At 38.5% G+C, this 22,759-nt stretch overlaps 2 protein-coding genes across 4 annotated transcripts in view; one reads left to right on the forward strand and one right to left on the reverse strand.

The window, feature by feature from the left end:
- Positions 1 to 16,508, reverse strand: part of LOC137294257 (nephrocystin-1-like) — a 38,160-nt gene extending 21,652 nt beyond the window's left edge. For all 3 annotated transcript variants that reach the window (XM_067825263.1, XM_067825261.1, XM_067825262.1), the window contains exons 1-14: positions 16,347 to 16,508; positions 10,675 to 10,763; positions 10,196 to 10,256; positions 9,737 to 9,811; positions 8,212 to 8,273; positions 7,161 to 7,303; positions 6,724 to 6,844; positions 5,769 to 5,910; positions 5,349 to 5,443; positions 4,687 to 4,756; positions 2,092 to 2,128; positions 1,369 to 1,447; positions 974 to 1,016; positions 74 to 158 (exon numbers count right to left, since the gene is read on the reverse strand). In XM_067825263.1, coding sequence (XP_067681364.1) covers positions 74 to 158; positions 974 to 1,016; positions 1,369 to 1,447; positions 2,092 to 2,128; positions 4,687 to 4,756; positions 5,349 to 5,443; positions 5,769 to 5,910; positions 6,724 to 6,844; positions 7,161 to 7,303; positions 8,212 to 8,273; positions 9,737 to 9,811; positions 10,196 to 10,256; positions 10,675 to 10,763; positions 16,347 to 16,409 — 1,165 coding nt within the window. In that variant the 5' untranslated portion in view covers positions 16,410 to 16,508. The remainder of the gene's footprint in view (positions 1 to 73; positions 159 to 973; positions 1,017 to 1,368; positions 1,448 to 2,091; positions 2,129 to 4,686; positions 4,757 to 5,348; positions 5,444 to 5,768; positions 5,911 to 6,723; positions 6,845 to 7,160; positions 7,304 to 8,211; positions 8,274 to 9,736; positions 9,812 to 10,195; positions 10,257 to 10,674; positions 10,764 to 16,346) is intronic.
- A 290-nt stretch (positions 16,509 to 16,798) lies between these two features.
- LOC137294258 (complex I intermediate-associated protein 30, mitochondrial-like) lies at positions 16,799 to 21,513 on the forward strand. The gene is made up of 4 exons (XM_067825264.1): positions 16,799 to 16,888; positions 17,290 to 17,778; positions 18,625 to 18,810; positions 21,238 to 21,513. The coding sequence occupies exons 2-4, from the start codon at positions 17,302 to 17,304 to the stop codon at positions 21,460 to 21,462; spliced, it is 888 nt and encodes a 295-aa protein (XP_067681365.1). The 5' UTR covers positions 16,799 to 16,888; positions 17,290 to 17,301; the 3' UTR covers positions 21,463 to 21,513.
- The last annotated feature ends 1,246 nt before the right edge of the window (positions 21,514 to 22,759 follow it).

Genomic DNA, 22,759 nt, shown 5'->3' on the forward strand with positions numbered 1-22,759 from the left:
ACAAATGACACAACATTACAGACTCCAAACTTCATGATCAAACACATGGATTTCAAAATTATTGAACACAAACCTTCATTGAAAAGCCGTGACAAAGTTGACGGTCTGAATCCTGATGGAACAGCTCCCATTGCATGAAGGACATCAGACACAGTAGTCTGTGGAAACAAATGAATGACTGATAGAAGGAAAATTTACCATTCCAATAGATAGATTTGTAAACTTTTCTAAAGTGAAACAGATTCAAAACACATGTAATTTGTTAAAAGGACTGTGAAGATATTACAAATCATCACATATTGTTGATCAGCAGCAACAGATTGACAGCATGGAATTCTTGGTTGGAAAATTGATGTGGATCCAACCAGTGCTTGTGTTGTTCATGGCTGAAATGTTGAAAGCTGGATATTCCAGCTGCAATGTTTGGAATCCATGTCTAACAGATGCCCTGCGAGTTTTCGCACTGTGGATCATGGATCAACTGATATCAGTAACTTCAGAATGTCATAACCCAGAGCCAATGGTTTATGTCTAGTTGAGACTGGCATTTACAGCCATAGTCATATAACTGGAAACTCTCAGTGGAACGAAAGATGCCTTTTATCCACATGAAATCACAGATGGTAGTGATCTCAATGAAATCACAAATGGTAATGACCTCAGATGTGAAATCAAGGACAGGACTGACCTCAGTGAAATCACAGATGGAAGTTATTGGTGAGAAATTAGAGAAATCAGAGAAAGCCTAGATCCAGGTACAAACAGTACATACTCAAGGAAAAAAACCAGCTGAAGAACTCCTGGTAAATTCCTATGACTAATGCTGTCCAGACCCCACCAGCACAGAAGACTCCTAGCATTCATGGCAACGCCCATACTGTAGCACTGACCTACATAGTTGTAGCACTGAGGTTGCTAAGTGGGAAGAGGGCTCTGGACAATGACATTAGTATTACATGAAGCAGATACCTACCTCCTTCACTGCTTTCCTTATACCTCCCCACAACTTCTTAGCTCTGAAAAAAATAATGTTTCAAAACGTTACCAGGGGTTCCACAATCTCACAAAATCACACCCAGCACTCCAATAGCCAGGGACATTATCACAAATGGTGACACCCTAAGCAAGAGAACACTGTTGATAGATTAATGGTGACACCCTAAGTAACAGTATATCTTTGATAGAGTGATGGTGATTCCCTAAGAGGATATCTTTGAATGATTCATGGTGAATAAGGATAATTGTATTAAGATTTGAAACCTTTGATCAGTCTGATCAGAGCAGATCAGAGCAGATCAAAGAAATCTCAAGACTCTGAGGTTTTATATGAGTAACACTTTATCAAAAAGATCAAATCCAACTACCTACCTGGCTGATCTGGGTTTCTCCTCACCATCAGCAGCATCTTCATCACCATCACCTTCTTCTTCTTCTTCCTCGTCTTCCTCTGTGATAACATCATGTTACATCAGCTTTGATACATTACGTTTTGGTATTATTCTGATTGTACGAACTGTGAATGAGTGAGATATACACAGTCTTGAACAACATTTCAGTCTTATCACTGGATGTTTAGGTAGGATGACAACTCAGGGTAATGCAAAACTAGCACTAGGATCTGTATTTCAGTAACATCACTTTGTGTTAGTTTGACCTGAGTGACTGAGTTTAGTTTTACCCCGTTTTTTTGTGATTCAGCAATATCATGGTGGGGGGACACTAGACATGGGCTTCTCACATTATATGGATGTGCGGAATCAAACCCAGGTCAAACCCACTTAACCCCCAGCTTGATGTGAGAGGAAATCTCGAAGTAATGCAGGACAGGGCCATTTTATACATTAATGGACCCAAAACAAAGGTACAGTGGTGACAAACCTTGCAACAATCACAGTAAACTGGCATTCACATCCCAAATCATAGTTTTCTGTCACAACTAAGGGAAGCAACTCTGCTCTTCAACCCTTCCCTTCTAACACTTCAATAACTAGATCAGGAAGCATTGTGTTGGTTTGAAGATATGTAAGTAAGGGTTTGGTTAAGAATGTATGTTAGAGAAACATAATAATAATCATAATCACCCTGACTTACCATCATCTTGCTGGACAGACTTGAATTTATTGTACATCTGCAAACAACACAATATACATTATACAAACAACCAAACATCCAGTATGACAGATAGTAAATACAACTTCTTTCTCATATCAAATATTAAATGTACCTACTAAACATGCAAATTAGGGTATGAAATGTTTTTGAATAGCTTCTTTGTTTTTAATACCTCCATTTATATTCAAGCTATATCGCTGCAAGCTTGAAGTGAATAATGAAATCAAGATGTCAAGCAACTGACCAAGTCAAAGAGTCTATCATCCGAAACAAATTAGTTCCTTGGACAACATATATCAGGGCACTTAGGACTGAAACTGTATCCAACATGCATCACATTCATGATTGATTTTCAGGGGCACTATCGACATTTATAACTTAACCCTACAGATGGCTACTGAAATTATCAGCAGTCAAATTCAAGTTTTTTTTCAGGAACTACAGAAATAAATGTAACTCATAAGTAGATGAATCCACACTGGGGGAGTTTTGTTTTCAGGAGATTAACTAACTTTGCTAAATACATGTCCTCTTGGGGCAACTTTATTGCAATTAGACCTTTTCAATGCTTAAATGAATTTAGGAGCTTTTTAGGAAAAACAGACAAATTTCATGCTTTTCCAAGCCTGCATGAACCCTGTGATACAACATCAATAGCAACTAGATGTGAAGGACAACAACATACTTCCCATGTAAGATTCCCTCACTGGATGTGAAGGACAACAACATACTTCCCATGTAAGATTCCCTCACTAGATGTGAAGGACAACATACTTCCCATGTAAGATCCCCTCACTAGATGTGAAGGACAACAACATACTTCCCATGTAAGATCCCCTCACTAGATGTGAAGGACAACAACATACTTCCCATGTAAGATCCCCTCACTAGATGTGAAGGACAACAACATACTTCCCATGTAAGATCCCCTCACTAAATGTGAAGGACAACAGCATACTTCCCATGTAAGATCCCCTCACTAAATGTGAAGGACAACAACATACTTCTCATGTAAGATCCCCTCACTAGATGTGAAGGACAACAACATACTTCCCATGTAAGATGATCCCCTCACTAGATGTGAAGGACAACAGCATACTTCCCATGTAAGATCCCCTGACTAGATGTGAAGGACAACAACATACTTCCCATGTAAGATCCCCTCACTAGATGTGAAGGACAACAGCATACTTCCCATGTAAGATCCCCTCACTAGATGTGAAGGACAACAGCACACTTCCCATGTAAGATCCCCTCACTAGATGTGAAGGACAACAACATACTTCCCATGTAAGATCCCCTCACTAGATGTGAAGGACAACAACATACTTCCCATGTAAGATCCCCTCACTAGATGTGAAGGACAACAGCATACTTCCCATGTAAGATCCCCTCACTAGATGTGAAGGACAACAGCACACTTCCCATGTAAGATCCCCTCACTAGATGTGAAGGACAACAACATACTTCCCATGTAAGATCCCCTCACTAGATGTGAAGGACAACAGCATACTTCCCATGTAAGATCCCCTCACTAGATGTGAAGGACAACAGCACACTTCCCATGTAAGATCCCCTCACTAGATGTGAAGGACAACAACATACTTCCCATGTAAGATCCCCTCACTAGATGTGAAGGACAACAGCATAGTTCCCATGTAAGATCCCCTCACTAGATGTGAAGGACAACAGCACACTTCCCATGTAAGATCCCCTCACTAGATGTGAAGGACAACAACATACTTCCCATGTAAGATCCCCTCACTAGATGTGAAGGACAACAACATACTTCCCATGTAAGATCCCCTCACTAGATGTGAAGGACAACAGCACACTTCCCATGTAAGATCCCCTCACTAGATGTGAAGGACAACAGCACACTTCCCATGTAAGATCCCCTCACTAGATGTGAAGGACAACAACATACTTCCCATGTAAGATCCCCTCACTAGATGTGAAGGACAACAGCATACTTCCCATGTAAGATCCCCTCACTAGATGTGAAGGACAACAGCACACTTCCCATGTAAGATCCCCTCACTAGATGTGAAGGACAACAACATACTTCCCATGTAAGATCCCCTCACTAGATGTGAAGGACAACAACATACTTCCCATGTATGATCCCCTCACTAGATGTGAAGGATAACAACATACTTCCCATGTAAGATCCCCTCACTAGATCTGAAGGACAACAACATACTTCCCATGTAAGATCCCCTCACTAGATGTGAAGGATAACAACATACTTCCCATGTAAGATCCCCTCACTAGATGTGAAGGATAACAACATACTTCCCATGTAAGATCCCCTCAAGTAAGCAGTGTTTTTGGCTGTTCCATATCAGAGTCCATTCTAGAGAGTGGAATCATGAAATTGTAAGTAATGTAACATCTTATTGTACAAGAATTCCGACTGTGCAGCTATTCAGTATCTGGTTCACCCATTCAAACTGATACTACAAGTGAAGAGGTTGTCTTTGTAATTCCTTTGTTATTCTTTTTGAAATTGGTACCCCATTTCTGAACATCATGGAGGGCCCTGTGTTGTTTGGCAACTAGAATGAAATCTACCTGCAGGTATGTAGAGGGGACAAGGCCTTTATCCCCTTCACTGTTCTCAGCCACCCACCATCCATCATCCCTGAAACACAATGTCATATGGCAATGGTATTCATTCTGTAACAATGTTTCACATGTCAAACATTGCATCTGGTGACATTCAGTAGGGGCACTGGTGAGCTATCTTTAAACATGTACTACAACCAAACACACATAACACATACACAAGATCTCATATAGCATAGTAGTATGAGGTGTCATGAAGATCCCTTACAGGTGAGTCAAGGCATCAGGGAGGGACCAACATGTGCCATAATTTAACGTCTTTTGGTATAATTTGGCATGGGATCAAACCCACAACCATCCGCTCTCTAACCATTACACTACAGAGGTGGTGTGTAAAATTCATGAACATAGGGCATGGCTATATCATTATCCAAATATGCCAATAGCATGAAGCAACATAATTGTTTCATGATGTTATATTCAATATCACAATATATTGCTCACATCTGCCCAGTGCTATTGATGACAACTGGGGGTTATGTACTTATACCATCTGTATACTCTTTATTCAACACACAAGGAACACTGCTAGTTAGGCAAGATTGGAAACTTGGTATAATCCCAAATGATTAAACAACAAATTACACGATGTTTTCATATCCAGCTACCTTGTCTCAATGATGGTGAGGATGTCACCTTTCTTGAATCCAAGATCTCCCTCTTCTTCACCAGCATAGTCCTCCACAGCTGTAAACTGCCGCATCTGGAAGCATAACTTTGTGTTCATCTTCACATGGTGTAAGCAGTGTGTGGGTGGCTGGCGGTGTGGGAGGGGGGGTGGGGGGGTCATGGCATTTACACAGGTCTAACATGTAGTCGTGACGTGAGTGAATTTAGTTTTGCACACTTTTAGCAATATTCCAACAATATCAAGGTGGGGGACACCAGGAATGGGCTTCACACTTTGTGCCTATGTGGAGTGTCAAACCCAGGTCTTCGGAGTGAAGAACAGACTACCCCACTGCCCCGGTATAACTATAAGGTGATGCTGTAGCTTGTAGCTGTGACAACACTCTGATGTTACTCACAGATGGCGTCGTTTCTATAGTTGCTTTAGTTCCTCCATCCTCCTCCTCATCATCATCTTCATCTTCGTCTTCATCATCTTCATCTTCCTCTTCTTCTTCTTCTTCTTCATCTTCTTCTGTTTTCTTGGCTACGCTTGCTTTTCTGTACACAAACAGATAATGCCAATGGCGACTACCAGAGGACACAAGTACATGACCAAAACCTATATCATTGAGAATGTACATCATACAATGAGACCAAACGGATCTGGTAGTTATACAAGGTGACTTCATTAATTGTATGTCATCTTATCCCACTGGCAAGGTTCAAACTACTGACTGCAGCTTGCCTTGTTTTGACTCAAGCATTGACAGGCCACTATGATATAGTAGCAAAGGCTGTCGAGTGTCATGTTTAACAACAAATAATTCAAAATGGTGGAGTTGTTGTCTATACAACGCTAATAATGAGTGTGTTTCAAACAGTATTTCAGTTAAACCACAACAGGTCATTGTGAAGCACTGTCAAAATAAGCCCATGGCATAGATATCTGACTAAGCTCAAGACAAAGGGTTGACAGCCAATGACCCTAATCAAAGTAACATGGACATCTGAGGTATGCAAGAAGGGTTTCTAACAAAGATGCATCCATCTACATATCCTGTGAGTGGCATCTTACACATGGTCAAGTCTGGACCAAGTAAACCAGTGGTCACTGTGAGTAGTATATACAATGGGGGTTCTGGCTCATTGTATATACTACTCTGTGAGGTAAAATGAAGACTTTGCTTACTCCAGTTTCCATTTGTATGCAGTGGATGACAAAACGATAAAGAGCTACAGTACCCATGGGACAGGCACCAGTGGGACAACCCCCCACCCCTCCCTTCCCGCCCAAGGGGTCCCTGGCCATGGACTGGATTTACCCCCTAAAAGCTTATGAGTACAGAGATCACAGAGCTTAGGTTTCAGTACTTTTGTTGGGATGGTTGGGTTTCTTCTTCTTCCTCATCTTCCTCCTCCTCCACTTCTTCCTCATATTCTTCTTCATCATCTTCCTCTTCATCTATTTTTGTTTTGGCAGCTGTGGGTTTATCTAGGCAAATTGTTTCACACTCACATCAATATTGGTGTACCCAGGAGTTTTGTAATATACTTGAGGTTAAAAAGACAAAAAGAGTGAATGTTGGACTGTCATAGAGTATTTCTCATTATCTCATTATCAATAAGTAGTGATCTTAAAACATACCTGGGGTTCCACAAAACAATATTAGCCTTAAATTTGATACTCAAGGCACTAAGCTTTGAGGAGGAACTGGGCTAGTGTTTCCTTTAGAACAGTCAGATATGTAGTATTAGATATTTTCTATGAAACAAGTCATCTTCTTCTGAACAGAAATAAATATCTCTACCTTTTCTATCAGTGGGTTTGTCTTTAGCTTCAGACTCTTCTTCCTCTTCTTCTTCCTCGTCATCTTCCTCCTCCTCCTCAACCTCCTCCTCTTCACCTTCCTCTTCTTCCTCACTTACCTCCCCTGCTTCCAGACGCATCTTCCTAGAAAGGGATTTCGCTGTCTTTAATCATGACATGAGGGTTACGACAAGTTCCCCTTTCATTCCTTATTTGGCACACAGTACATACTCTATCACATTTTTATACACATCATTAATATGTAGCATGATCAATTTGGGTTAAGATAATCTCTAGAACATTTTATAAACTTTCAATCTTTAGTGTGTTTTAGCCTTTTCTTTCAAGCATTCAGTTAAACAAAACAGCAACTTTAAAAGTGTCAAGATATGGATGTGTTTTGTCTTCACAGAATACAATTTGCTTGTTATGGTCCATAACTTTGATAGGTTTTACATGTGTTCAGTGTTATTCTCTCTGTGCTGTATAAAGCAGCATCTGATGCAAAGATGTCGGTTGTGAAAAATGGTATACAGTAAGAATTTACAGCCACACTGACACATTTCTGTTGCTAATTATTGCTTACAAGACTTGCACCATGAGGCTGTTGGTGAATATCATGCACAATGTAAGAGTACAGTATCTCTTCTGAGACTTCAGCTGATCACAAACATGGTCCATAAAATGTGATTTCTGAATAAATTATTGCTTGATGTGATTGTTTACCATTTCAGTCATCAATCAATATAAGAACAATATCCCATACATTTCAAGACAATTATGCGGAATAATGACGACAACATGTGGAGAGATAGTATGGTTTTATGCCCCTGGCAGCAATATCCCAATAACTTCAGAGTATCACTAGAAATGGCTTTGTACCATCAAACCTACAGCCATCCTGGGTGACAAGTGAATGCTCTAACCATTAAACTATCCCATAAATCAACATACACCTGAAGGAGCATGACAAACGTCTATCCACTAAAGTATAGTTGCCATATAACTCACCAACACACCTGATAATGTCATGACATACAGTATAAACGTACCTGAGATACTGTTCTTCATTCTCATTTGGCTGCAGCTTTGTCATCGTCTCACTCAGCTGGGTCTGAGACAAAGTAGAAAACTATGGCTTTGCAAAAACTGACAGCTTACTTAAAGTAGCCATGTGAAAACAGAACCAGCACTGACATTCAGTATATGAGTAAACATACAAATTGCTTGATGTACAAATCTAAACCGTGCACTTGAATACTGAAATTGTGATACAAAAATAACCACAGCACTCTTTTTCAATGAGCATCATCATGTCTCTCAAGAAAATACTTTACGATCTTTCAGTCTTATCCATTCTTTACATATAATGTCAAAAGACGAATCATACACAGCTTGTTCAGTTGACTTGATCAACTGAATACAAATACACTGTGTGACCGTGTCACAACTACAGTAGAACATGGATATAGCGAACACGGATATAGCGAACAAACGGATATAGCGAACAAATTTAAAAGTCCCGTCAATGGTCCCTTTATAATATCATTAAAATTATACGTGAATAACGAACTCGTGAGTAGCGAATTAACGGTCATAGCGAACTGATTTCCTGACCCCAAGCCCAATTAACGACATGTGTAGCGAACTCACTCAGTGTCAGCTCAGTGTCAACTCAGCGACTTAGCGGTATACATCAACCTTGTGGGCGGTGAATCAACATTGTTTAACCTCGTTGGCGGTGAATCAACATTGTTTGATAGTCATTAATTAATTAACAAATGTATTTGAACAATGAAATCAGAATTTTAATGTCAATGTACAAGAATAAAAATATGTAGCCCATGTAAATACGTGTCTCTTCATCTCTATAAGCCGATATGGCGGTCAAACGTGAATAACGAACAACGGATATAGCGAACTAAATCCCTTGGTCCCTTGGAGTTCGTTATATCCGTGTTCTACTGTTGTTGGATCTAATATTGTGAAGGGGTTCACTCTTGTCAGTTGATTGTTAACATGTCCGAACAGCCACAACAGCCATCTAAGCATCGAGAAATCATCAGCAATGTCCTAACTTTCTTTAAGCAAGAAGTTACAGATAGTTTAATGTTTCCTGTTTGAGTTTTTAGGCAACGAGCAGCATCAGTAACTGGTGCTTCCTGTGATAACAGAACTGGGTGTAGAGAGTGATAGTGAGACAGTGCAAGTAGCTGACGTCTGTATGATGTAAATTAGTAATCCCAAAACATACAGCATATCACTGTATTCAATTAAAACACGCTTTGCATGAATGCAACACTAACAACATTTTCTGCTCATCTATTTAATGAAGTTAACACAACCTGCCATGTGTGCCATTCGACCTCATAGGTCATGCATATGTAGAGTAGCTCTGGTCAAGCTGAACAAGCTGTGCTCACTGCCATTTGAATGCTTTGGTTTTGTAGTCAAATTATTCATACCTGTCAGTGCTTGAAACTAGAAAGTTATTTTTCCAAACATTACTTCAGTTTTTTGCCAGGTGTCAAATTTCTGTTGTAAATCAATCCCTGAAAACAGAAAATTACCCCCTACCTGCCATGCTTCCAAACGCTTGGTTTCAAAGGTTTTCTTGTTTGCATAGTTCTTTACTTTGCTGGGCTCATCCTCCTAGTTTGAAAATAATTACCAGAGACCATGTAGAATGATACATCACATAAAACAAATTTAATGATTGGTGTCAAGAACAATTGAAACAATTACTGACACAAATATACCGGACAAAAATAGTTAGAGACATTTGTAAATTTTGAAATTGTGAATAATGATGTGTATTTTCACTGACATACTGATAACAAATCAGCCATAAAAATACCAAGAATGTATTTTGTCCAGTATACATACACATTTATTTGTAAATACAATATGCTAAAACCAAACAATTACTGAAGTCCTGATATCATGGCTCAGCTTTTTATTTCATACCAGGGAACTTTTTTTATATGACAATACTTATTACTCATTTTGTCAAGCATGTTTATTAACAAAAGTTACCTCTTTGAGCTCCTTCACAATGTTTAGCAATAGGGTAACCTCTTGTTTCAAGTCAAAACAGCTGAAATGAAGATACTCTTTAATCAACAAGGGCTACATCTGTGTACAAAGTTACATCTTAATGATTTGATGACATACATGATACAAAGGAGTCATTAGCTCCAGTGTTACAATATTCTTTTGCTCAAATGTGATGTCAATCAGCATCATGATTAATTTGAGTAAAAAGCTTAAAACTCAAGTTTGCTTCGAGGAATCAGGGCCTGATGTTAACTATCATATCAAGTGACAATACTTGCATATACATACAACGATATACAATGATATACAACGATATACAACGATATACAATGATATACAATGATATACAACGATATACAACGACATACAACGATATACAACGTATACACAAGACTGACTTGGAGCATATCCTACATTAGGATGTTACCAGGTAAAACATAAGCAAACATGTCACTTACTTCTTGTACAGCTGCTTCAACTTTTCTTCCTTGTCTTTCAGTTTAGTGTTATCAAGAGTCTTGTTACTTTCCTTTACCAGTTTTTCAACCTGTTTGCCAGTCAACAAAACACATATGAAGACAAGACAAACTATGGTAGTGAGTGAAAGTTGTTCCTAGCCCAAATTACATCAATAAAAGACGACAACTCAAACAAGTGATAGATGGTATGTGTTTTAATAACTCATGCACGCACTTGCTATTCATAGTTCGCAGCCATTTGGATCACTAAGTCCAAATTATATCTTCCACACATCATTTGGGTCACTATGCATGGGATACTCTAATGCATTTATACTTTGATACCCAGAACATGTCCACTGTTTGCACTGGGATGATGACATGCACAGTTCCTATAAAGTTAATAGTAAGTGTGTCTGTCTTACCAACAACTCAAAAGCAAAGAGACCTCATCTTAATCAAGCATGAATGGAAATGTATGTGTGTCTATTATCTTTGTGACAGAGTTTGAATGCAGGACCTAACACAGCAGAAAATTGAAATTATGAAATTCAAATCATCAGTGAGTTTGTTTATTTTTTATTGGCAATGGCATTCTTTCACACTGTATTTGGGGAACTATCAGTTAAAATTCTCCATATTTGGTTAACTGGAAAAATGTGCTAAGGCCAACAGAAATATCAATGTTTGCGAAGTGGGAAAACATGTTTTCTGTGGAAACACAAAGAAACCTTATTTGTTTTAAATGATTAACTAATGGATTCTACATATTAAACTTGCACAAGCAAGACACAAGGCAGTTCAATTTCTATTTTTATAAGAGCCACAGGCAAGTTTGATTAGAAGTTTTATCAGTGCCCTCTTAATTTCACCTGACACAATAAACTACAATTTCAAGATGCTTCACTTTGCAAGAGATATGACAGATATGTGAATGCAAGTGTTTGACACTATACACAATGTTCATCTACTCCGTTCTCAACAGTATTCCAGCTATATGGCGGTAGTCTGAAAATAATCGAGTCTGTACCAAACAATCCAGCGATCAACAAGCTCAGCATCGATCTAAGCAAACTGAGACACAATAACATGAGTCAACCAAGTCAGCGAGTCTGACCATCCGATCCTGTTAGTCACCTCTTATGATAAGCATGAATTACTGAAGATCAGTTCTAACCAAGATCTTCAAAGATCATCATCAGATGATGAATATGGAACAAATATGGACAGGTGACTGTAACTGACTGTGCTGACAGTGAGGGCAGTAACTCTCTGGCATTTTTCAACAGTGTTCTCGCTTTGGTTCATCAGGTTTGCATTGCCAAATTATTACATTTGTATTTTTGCTGTATCCAAGTGAAGGAGAAATCTATAAAAATACTCAATCACATTTTTCCCTCTTCTTAGATATTTTCCATTAAAATTTGTAGAGAAGGTAAACATATATATTTACAGCCAAAATGGATACAATTATCATTAAAACGTCCACACGTTATCAGAAATGAGCGGGCCACTGTAACTTGATAATGCCCGCAAAATGCTTGACGACGGGCCATTATCAAGCCCGTGGTTAGGTGACGTCATAAGTAGCTCAGCTGTTGAAGTTCAATCACCTATGGCTCATTTGAACAAGGGTTCATTTTTGACCATATATCTGGCTCACATTCGTCACATGTACCTGTGCCATTATGCACTTTCCATAACAACTGGACCATGAATGACAACAAACAGCAATGAAAATATCAACTTGAAGTCGAACTTTGTTCATCACTGAAACAATGGCAGCTGGTAGTATGGGCAAAGTTCAAGGTCGAATGTCGTCACTCTCAATAGTGACATCATCTGTGTTCTATGACGTGTCTACATTTGAAAAATGTGTGTCAGTGACCTCCGTCGTTTGTTGTTGGCAGTAAATGCTTCTAAGCCGCTGTTTTAATTCTTGTGTTATTAAAACTTCCATTCATTTTAGCTATAATAACGGCAACGCTATTTTTCAGAGCATTATCATGATTATGATTTGCAGGAGCCCTCTGTCTTTTCAACTGCCCTCCTATGTCGGGCAGTTAATGAAAGACCTCAGGCTTCTGCAAATGATAATGCCCTGAAAAATAGCGTTACCCTTATAATATATATATATATCATCTTTACTCTTCTTGGTTTACATCAATAATATTGTTGAAGACATACAGTGTAATATTAATTATTTGCCAGTGATATGTCCTTATATGTGATAACTGGTAACCTTTATTTATCTTCAAACATGTAAATTGATGATTTAGAAATAATAGGTAAGTGGGGTCAGACATGGAAAGTAGACTTTAATCCCAATAAAACTGAATCTATCATATTTACTAAAAAGTAATCAGTAACATCAATGTCAGATCTTATAAAGAATGATAGACCAATAAAGTCTGTTGACACTCATCAACATGTGGAACACACGTATAGATAACATCATTTCTATAGTTAGTCCTATGATCAATTGTTTCAGAAGTCTGAAATACTGCCTTCAAAGGAAAACACTCTAAATCATGTATAGTTCACTTGTTTTACCAATTATTTACTATTATATTTGGAACAACTGTACACAAACCCAAAACTTATTGTTAGAAGAAAGTCACCTCTTAGAAGTCAGATGCTTTAAGAACCATATGTGGGTCAGTCAGAGGATTTAGCCATACAAAAATCTATCATGAAAGAGCTTTTTCATTATTGAGGAAATGTCGCACAAATCACCAGATGTGTGTATTTAAAAAATGTTCAATAATAAATCTCCAAAGTATTTATCAGATCTACTTCCAGTAAGCAGATGCTCTGTATCCATATATGGATCTACACATAGTAATAATATACTCCAAGTACCATTATGTCGTACGGAAACATACAAAAAATCTTTCTTAACATCCTTTGTGAAGGAGTGGAACAAGTTTGATAATGATACAAGAAACATAGATTCCACTGCTATGTTCAAGAAAAAGTTTGTTGGAACTGTCAAATCTAATGTACATTATTTCTTCAGAAACACTGGAACCCAATAACTCATTGGGTAAGAGTTCCATCCATAACCTCCACCCAAAATTACAAACTGATATGCATACCTCACCCTAAAAATACATTCAGTAAACTAGAACAAGTATGAAAAAAACAATCAGTGAACTTATTTCAGTGGTGCCTTGTTGTAATATTACACTGGGGAAGGTGGAAATATACTATGTAAAGAGAGAGGTGCATGGGCAGAACTCTTTCCGTTCATTGTAGCTTAAGACTTGGCTGAAGTGACTGAAATGCACATAAATTTGGCGTTTTCTTCAAAATACGCCTACTTGCTCTTGTGGCCATCATTATGAAGATGCCATTCATGTTCTATTTACCTGTCTAAATTTAACTAGAATTTGGTCAAAGTGTCTTTATTACATAAATGGTTTTAATATTCAATCTGTATTATATGGAAGTTACTCATATTCTGATGTAGTGAATTAAAATATTGCAAAATCTATTCATGACTATTTTACATTAACAACACGATTTTTGCCTAATCAATTGATTTTTACAAGTATTTTACTCTTCAAACGGTGTGTTCTCTTGTCTGTAATGATGAATGTATGCAAAATGTTTTCCATCGCATTGTATTTGGAGAGGTATTTATATAGGCTTATAGCCTGTTTACCAATCCATTCATTTAATAACGAATAAACATTGCTGTTTATTTTATGTTTAGCCTATACATGTAGATCACTCTGAAGAAGTCTGTCTGCAGTGCATGGACATATTTTATTCACATTGAAATGAATTGTGGAAACATTCATCCAACTTATGAATGCTTCCCCATGTATGCCTCTTCATGTACATTATTATCAACTGAATACACGCCAACCAGCCCCTAGCCAAACCGCCCCCTGGATATTTAACCTCAACCAGCCCCTAGCCAAACCGCCCCTGGATATTTAACCCAAACCTGCCCTTAGTCAAACCACTCCCCTGGATATTTAACCCCAACCTGCCCTTAGTCAAACCGCCCCCTGGATATTTAACCCCAACCAGTCCCTAGCCAAAGTGCCCCCTGGATATTTAACCCCAACCGGACACTAGCCAAACCGTCCCCTGGAAATTTAACCCCAGCCTGCCCTTAATCAAACTGCCCCCTGGATATTTAACCCCAACCTGCTTTAAGTCAAACCGCCCCCTGGATATTTAACCCAAACTGGCCCCATGTCAAACCGCCCCCTGGATATTTAACCCCAACCAGCCCCTAGCCAAATCGCCCCCTGAAAATTAAAACCCAGTCTGCCCTTAGTCAATTCGCCCCCTGGATATTTAACACCAACTGGCCCCTAGCCAAACCACCCCTGGATATTTAACCCAAACTGGCCCCAAGCGAAACCGCCCCCTGAATATTTATAATAACGGTTACAGTCTTAATAAGGTTATTAAATATCAATGTTAGATATAATATTTAGTGATTCTTGATTAAAATTATAGACTGATGTTGCTAGATCACTACTTTCAGTGTCAACATGTAAATTAATTTGCTCATGATAATCTGAACATACAACACAATCAGTGTCAAGTAAGGGCATATGCTTAAGACAACATGTAAATTAATTCACTCATGATAATCCATTCAAAGAAATACAAAAACAACACATTCGCTTTAATTGCTCAGTGAGACATGTGTAAAATTTCTGGGCTGAAGAATATTTTACTTTTGTATATATTAGTAGAATTCACACTGTGAAAGGTGGGTTGAAAATATTGACAAATGTTCCACACTTGGAAACGTGAGAAAATATGAAGGACATATTTTGAGAATTCGTTCCTGGGAACTTTGCCAGAACAAAGGTGAAATGGTAATTCATGGTGTGGGATTTATGTGTTATTCTTATATTGGATAAATATAAATTCTGTGAATACAATACAACTAAATGCAACTAAACAGCATCGTTTTGCAATCAACCATTTAGATTCTTACAAGGATAACGTAAAACGTCCTCTAATATGGCATCTCCATGATCAGCAGCATTTGCAAGTTCACTTGTCTCTCATCAACACTAATATTCGCAAATACATTTTCAAACATTGATATCACATGTAAAGGCATATGAATAATATGTATTTCAACATTTATTTTAAAGGAACTTTAATTTATATGTCAGTGTAGAATGTCTACTTCTCAGGGCTGGTTTGGGTCAAATGTCAGGTGCCAGATCAGGTCAAATATGAGGGGCCAGGATAATTCTTCATCTTATCAACCTTAATTTCGGATTTCAACACTCTAACTTCTCTGATAATTAATTCTAAATTTGATTGAAATGTGATTGACACATATTTTGTTAAATTAAGAAACGGATTGGGCACAAGTTATCCAACTTAAATAAGTCCTCTCCACTAATTTTTATTAGACAGCATGTCACAACATGTTTTGAAATTGAATCCGAGTTGTTTCTCATTTCCACCACACTGTGATAAGAATGGGACATAGCTCCGAATGAATTTAGCACGCATGTACAAAATGTCAGGAGAAATTGTGTGTAATGGTAATTGTGATGCATTAATACCATTACATTATTCGCAAAATACACAATACGAATTGTGACAATTCGTCGTGTATCTTCTTGACAACAGAAATATAAGGAATATGTTGCTCTTTGAAAAAAACCAGCAAGACAAATTACCCTCTTCTTCAAAGCATCTGCTTCTTTCGTCGCCTTAGGCAATGGCCCTAGTTCTTTTGGCATTTTGAAGGTAACTGTATCTGAGCATCCAAGAAACACAGTCACTTATATATATCAGATCAGGAACACCGCCGCCATATTTCAACAATGTTTATAGAGGGCGCTCTTTCCGTGAGGTTCTCCGAGGAACTGCTATCATGTGTGTATGGCATACTTTATTACATTCGTTCTTTCGAACATGTAATAAAGGAATCATTTATATAAGTCCTGTAACATATCCTGTAATTGAATAACAATTTCTACAATGCTAATTACACAGAAATATTTATTGGTGACATTACGTATAATAGGTCCGTCTTGAGGGGTAGACGAAAAACAGTGCATGCGCTGAAAATAGTCTATACATTATATTATAGACGGGTGCAAGTCTTGCGCTGTAAGGAGCCAAAAGCGTAGCGCACATGAAATGTGGAACTGGTTTATAATATTCCAGAGGAAGGTCACGAAACCACTTCGTTAATGTAACACGGTGCCACGTTGGTGTATGATATTTTAATTCATTGTATGGGATGTATGTCAGTATTTGGCGTCTTGTATGCATCCTTCAAGCAATATTCCCTTTTGAAGAAATTGATATTGCGTTGGCATTATTTAGATCGTCCAGTTTTCGATCATCTTTATATTCAGTGAAAATCCTGAAATGTACGGTCCAAAACAAAATTAATGGTTCCCGGTGTGGTATTACTCTTAATGCAAGGTTTTGCATTTGCAAGTCCCTGTGGTGGTGGTGTTTATGTGGCTGGTGATTTGGAACAGCGTGTCAAACTTAACATTTAATTCGTACTATGAACCCCTTGAAAACAGTTTCATGGGAAACATTAACGTGGATGTATCTTTTAACTAAAGTTTTCTAAAGTGAAGATGACTTTTCTTTCTTTTTCAGCTGTCCAAGAAGATGGCAGGCTTTCTCACAAGACAAGTATTATTGCACAATCAGAAACTGTTATCCTTACCACCATGTTTATACTTCAATCCATCACGAACTAAAGTAGGAATTTATGAAACAGACAGAAAGTCAGGTTATGGTAAACCACTGCCGTCACACAAAACACTCATTAAAGAGGGCATGAAAGGACTGAAACACGAAATGAAATTGTTTGGACAGGAAATAAAAGAGAAATGTTATGCTGACCCATTTGTCGATGTGCGACATGGAGACTACATGTACGAGTGGAAGATGAATTCCAGGGAGGACATTGACAAGTGGATAGTGACCACCGATCATGACAACAATGAAGGCCTGAGTAAAGCCTCATTAGTGCTTAGTACAAACAATACTGCAATGTTTCATGGGTATTTATCACAAGAAGTGATGAAGGACGGCATTCAGAAGCGAAGTGGGTATGCTGGCATACGTTCCCCCAGTAGCTTTGTAAGTAATTACTTTGTAAATGTTAGTTTAATGTGTAATGTGATGACTTTTAGGGTGATGTGGTAGCCTTGTGGTTAAAGCATTCACTCGTCACACTGAAGACTCAGGTTTCATTCCTCAGGTACAAACTGTGGAGCCCATTTCTTAAGACCCTTGCTGTGATATAGATGAAATTTTACCACAAAGGATGTAAAGTATGCTCACTGACTCAGTGTCTTTTGATATGTTACATAAGTAGGAACCAAGAGTATCTCTTCATTTTCAGAGAGAACAGAAACCCAGAATTGCAGACTTGACATGGATTTCTGTTTCGTGGTCTTTGAATCAATGAGGGGCTTTAGTGATGATGGCATAAGTAAACAATTCAATAGAGATATTGAGATCTTCTTGATCCTCATCATAACTGAGTCATAGGTATAGACATGTTTTTAAAACTATAACCATGATAACATAGTCAAAGATTGTATCCACTTTCTGAAAAGAAGGTATGTTAAACCCATGTGAGCGTCTTCATGATCAAGGAAATACGGGAAACCAAACCTTCCATTAACAATAATTATTAATTAGATTGAAATGTTGAAATGTTGCATAAGAGATGCATTAAAATACTGCTGTAAGTATTTTGTTAACAAGAAAATATCTTCCTCCATAAACATGATAAAAGAAACTACATTCAAGCAACAAGATTCTTGAGTCGGAGAAACTGTTTGTGTACTGTCCTAAGCTTTTAACTATTGGCTCTTCAAAGTGTGATGCATGCTTCAAGTACCTCTGTGATATAGTCATGCAACAAGTGACTGATTTGGAACAATCACAACTGCAACTTTATGGCTGTTTGTTTTACAGAAGTCATTCAAGAGGAAGGTCTCCTATGACTGGTCTATTTTCAACTGTTTGGTGATGCGAATTCGAGGGGATGGGCGCACCTATATGATCAACATCCACATGAATCGAACCTTTGACGTTGGCTGGAATGACCAGTATAACTATGGCCTCTTTACCAGAGGTGGGCCATACTGGCAAGTTGCTAAGGTTGGTTAGTTTTAAACTACTGCTCTCACTGTTCTGACTTTTAAACAGCTGCAGTCAGTGCACAGACCAATCTGAAGCATTATTTTATGGAGTAACACCCAAACTTTTCTTTAACTGTTCTCTTTAACTGTAAGCTAGTTAACCTTTGTATTTTCAATGATAAGGTATATCAAATAACGTACTAAGAAATAATATAAATGCATTACGCTAAATTCAATGCACATTCATATTTTACACTATAATACTGTTGGAATAAATTGAATGTTAAAGGTCACATGCAACCAAAAAATCAAACATAATTAAAACAGATTTATCACTTATTCATGACATACAATATACATTGCTGCTTTTAAAAAAACAAATAACACAATTATAAGCGTACAATCGCGATTCAAAAGTGCGATATTTTGCACTTGGGCTTACTTCCCCCGAAACGAAGCCCTCGGGAGACCGAACCCAGTCATAGCGGGTGGATCTGCACTCAAGTGTAACGACGGTTTCCGATTGGCTGTTTCATTTGCTGATATGCTGAGGGTTCGTTGTGTGTACAGAAAGATGATCTGTTTGATGGGCATTTTAGAAGTATAGCCAGTCACAAGAAAGTAAGATTCTTTATGGATAACAACTTCTTTTTGTGTACTTGATGCGTCGTTTCAGTATGGATTCATATACTGTTGTCAAATAAAATCATATACACGAAAAGAAGTCGTTATCCATGAAGAATGTATATAGAGATGTTGGGTTTGGAAAATACATGTTCTCTGAATTTGCGCTCGATCAAATAAAAAATCATGTCAGTAGGGATGGTAAACTACTGCGTGGCTGGAATCTGTCATTCGTCCAAGTACAAAGCAGGACTTGAAACTGACAAGAGTTTGCACCAGTTTCCGTCAGATCCAGTCATCCGAAAGAAAAATGAATGTAGTTTGTTTTCAACCCACAGACATAAAAACATGCCATGTGTATCACACGTGCCTAATTACATAATGTGGCAGACACGGGACTCGGGTGCACGAGTCGTAAATCAACTTATTTTCTTTATGTCGTATAGTCTGATAGGTGTTAAGTTCAAATTGCACGTGGTCAATGATTGAAGCTGTGTATTGCATGTTGTCTTTAGCAGACAGACATTTAGGTGTGAATAAACCAGACACTGAGCTTTCTCTGTGACAGAGACTGTTTACTACAATCAACAAGTTGTTTTACGTAACGAGTAGATTATTTACTTGTTTGTGTACACAACCAAGATTAGACTACTGCTCACGACCTCAGACGCTGGGCATGCATAGTGTTTCAAGCTCCTCGAACCTATTCACTGCGCATGCGTTATGGAGGCAGCGCAGCACAGCCGTTGAAACCAGTTTTCCCCCCAGCGCTGGGGGGAATTTAGTGAAACGTTTGAACTCCGATTTCGCGGGCTTTTCTTTCATCGCGTTTTTATCAACTTTATAGGTTGAATTGGCATTTTTTATGATTTGTTTCGGTAAGTGCATACCAAAAGGTACCAGAATCTGCAAAGTTGTGTTTTACGTTGCATGTGACCTTTAATGTATTATCCTTGGGAAGATGAGAAATATGAACACACACTGGTACTTTCAGCATGTGTGATGTGGTGGTATGCACAGAGTCAACATGGAGGGTGTGGTGGTATGCTCAGTGTCTACATGTAGGGTGTGGTGGTGTGCTTAGTGTCAACATGTAGGGTGTGGTGGTGTGCTTAGTGTCAACATGTAGGTTGTAGTAGTATCCACAGAGTCAACAAGTAGGGTGTGTTGGTATGCTCATTGTCAACATGGAGGGTGTGGTGGTGTGCAGTGTCAACATGTAGGAGGTGGTGGTATGCACAGTGTCAACATGTGGAATGTGATGGTACGCTCAGTGTCAACATGTAGGGTGTGGTGGTATGCTCAGTGTCTACATTTGGGGTGTGGTGGTATGCTCAGTGTCTACATTTAGGGTGTGGTGGTATGCTCAGTGTCTACATGTAGGGTGTGGTGGTGTGCTCAGAGTCAACATGTATTGTGTGTTGGTATGCTCATTGTCAACATGGAGGGTGTGGTGGTGTGCAGTGTCAACATGTAGGGTGTGGTGGTATGAACAGTTAACATAGAGGGTGTGTTGGTATGTTGAGTGTCAACATGGAGGGTGTGGTGGTGTGCAGTGTCAACATGTAGGAGGTGGTGGTATGCACAGTGTCAACATGTGGAATGTGATGGTACGCTCAGTGTCAACATGTAGGGTGTGGTGGTATGCACAGTGTCAACATGTAGGGTGTGGTGGTATGCTCAGTGTCTACATGTAGTGTGTGGGGGGTATGCTCAGTGTCTACATGTAGTGTGGGGGGGGTATGCTCAGTGTCTGCATGTAGGGTGTGGTGGTACGCTCAGTGTCAGTACCTGTTTCTATTATACACTCTCTGTGCTTCAGATTCCTTTCTCCAAATTCTACCTGACCAGTAAAGGCCGAATCCAAGACAAGCAGGAGCCGATACAGCTGACCAATGTGTCCACCATGGGCTTGAGTATAGGGGATGGCAACGAGGGGCCTTTCTCCCTTGAGATTGACTATATTGGGCTCATGTATGATGAGAATCACTATGAAGAATTTGCTTATGAAATGTACCAAGCAAATCCAGCTCATGTGGGTACATGAGAAACTTGTTTCGTGTTTGGAAAGAATTGTGTGAAATATTTTTAAATAACATTTATGTGTTTGTCATTTTTATTTCTTTATCAAGAAATACAGTAGTAATTGGTGTGTGTCTTTGTAGCTGATTACTTTGAAGATTGTCAGTGTGACATATTGGAAATTAGAGAGGTTTCATGACATTAATAGTTATATTCTTTTTCATGGAAAATAATAACTAACAAAACAACACAAATCCATGTTTTCAAGTATGTACAATCCCACTGCACCCTTCATACACAACCTACAACTATGCAGAATACTCTAGAAGACATTTTAGGAGAACAGTTTAGGAGTGTTCAGATTAACAGGATTCCAGACTACTGAAGTTGTAGTGTCTCATGTCGGTCTGTAGGAGAATGCATGATGAGGATTTGGTTGAAATGTAAATCTTCAGCCGAAGACCCAAGGGTTATTCCCACATGGATATTTGTCACAATCACCTCACCTGAAATGGAGTTTAGCCAGTTTTGAACTACATGGTTATCTCCATGAGCTACAGTTCATTTCAAGATAAATAAACTTCATTAATATGGCATTACTAAATCGCCATAACCTGAAATCATTGATTTGTGGCAAAAAGAACATGCATAATGCATAGTCCTGTTCAGGATCAGTGAAGCTAGATGTATGTGGCATTGATTGATATTAATTTTGAAACACTGACTGACCTTAGTTACGGTAGGCATGGTTATGTTTGATAATAACAGTTTATTCACCACAAGACTTCACATAGTGTGGCCTTTATCCAGTAGTCCCAGGTGTAAGTTAGTCAAATTCTTACAGCACAGTAACTTCAACTAACAGCAAATAAACGCAAGTGGACAGAAATCTAATGCATGTGGAAGAAGGGTTTGGTACTAACTGGAACAAGAGTCATCAGAAGATGACATATCCCCCGGCCCCCACATATTTGAAAGGACAAATCATCTGACAGTTACTTGATGTTTTCTAACATTAAGTTTGAATCGTTTCCATGGAAGTCATGAAAAAAGTCACTTCAAGATCTGTCTCATATATCTTCCAAGATCTGTTGAAAGATATGAAATGGTTTTCGAGTTGTGCTATGGAAACGAAGCCTATCCCTCCATTTTGAGACTAAGTCAGAATCATTTCCATGGAAACTGGGAAAATGATACTTCACAAAAATCTGTAAATAGCAACAGGCACCACTTTGGGGTCTGCCACACATATCTACCACATTTTGCAGAAAAGTATTGAACGGTTCTGAGTTCTGCTCCGGAAACGAAGCCCATCCCTCCAT

Source organism: Haliotis asinina, chromosome 8 (assembly GCF_037392515.1).
Source record: "Haliotis asinina isolate JCU_RB_2024 chromosome 8, JCU_Hal_asi_v2, whole genome shotgun sequence".
Taxonomy (NCBI): Eukaryota; Metazoa; Mollusca; class Gastropoda; order Lepetellida; family Haliotidae; genus Haliotis; species Haliotis asinina.

What these genes read in the sequence shown, in the direction of transcription:
- LOC137294258 (XM_067825264.1), top strand. Translation starts at nt 17,302, where the DNA reads ATGGCAGGCTTTCTCACAAGACAAGTATTATTGCACAATCAGAAACTG. An exon ending in TACGTTCCCCCAGTAGCTTT is followed by an intron (nt 17,779 to 18,624) that starts GTAAGTAATTAC and finishes TTTGTTTTACAG; the next exon opens with AAGTCATTCAAGAGGAAGGT. An exon ending in CATACTGGCAAGTTGCTAAG is followed by an intron (nt 18,811 to 21,237) that starts GTTGGTTAGTTT and finishes TCTGTGCTTCAG; the next exon opens with ATTCCTTTCTCCAAATTCTA.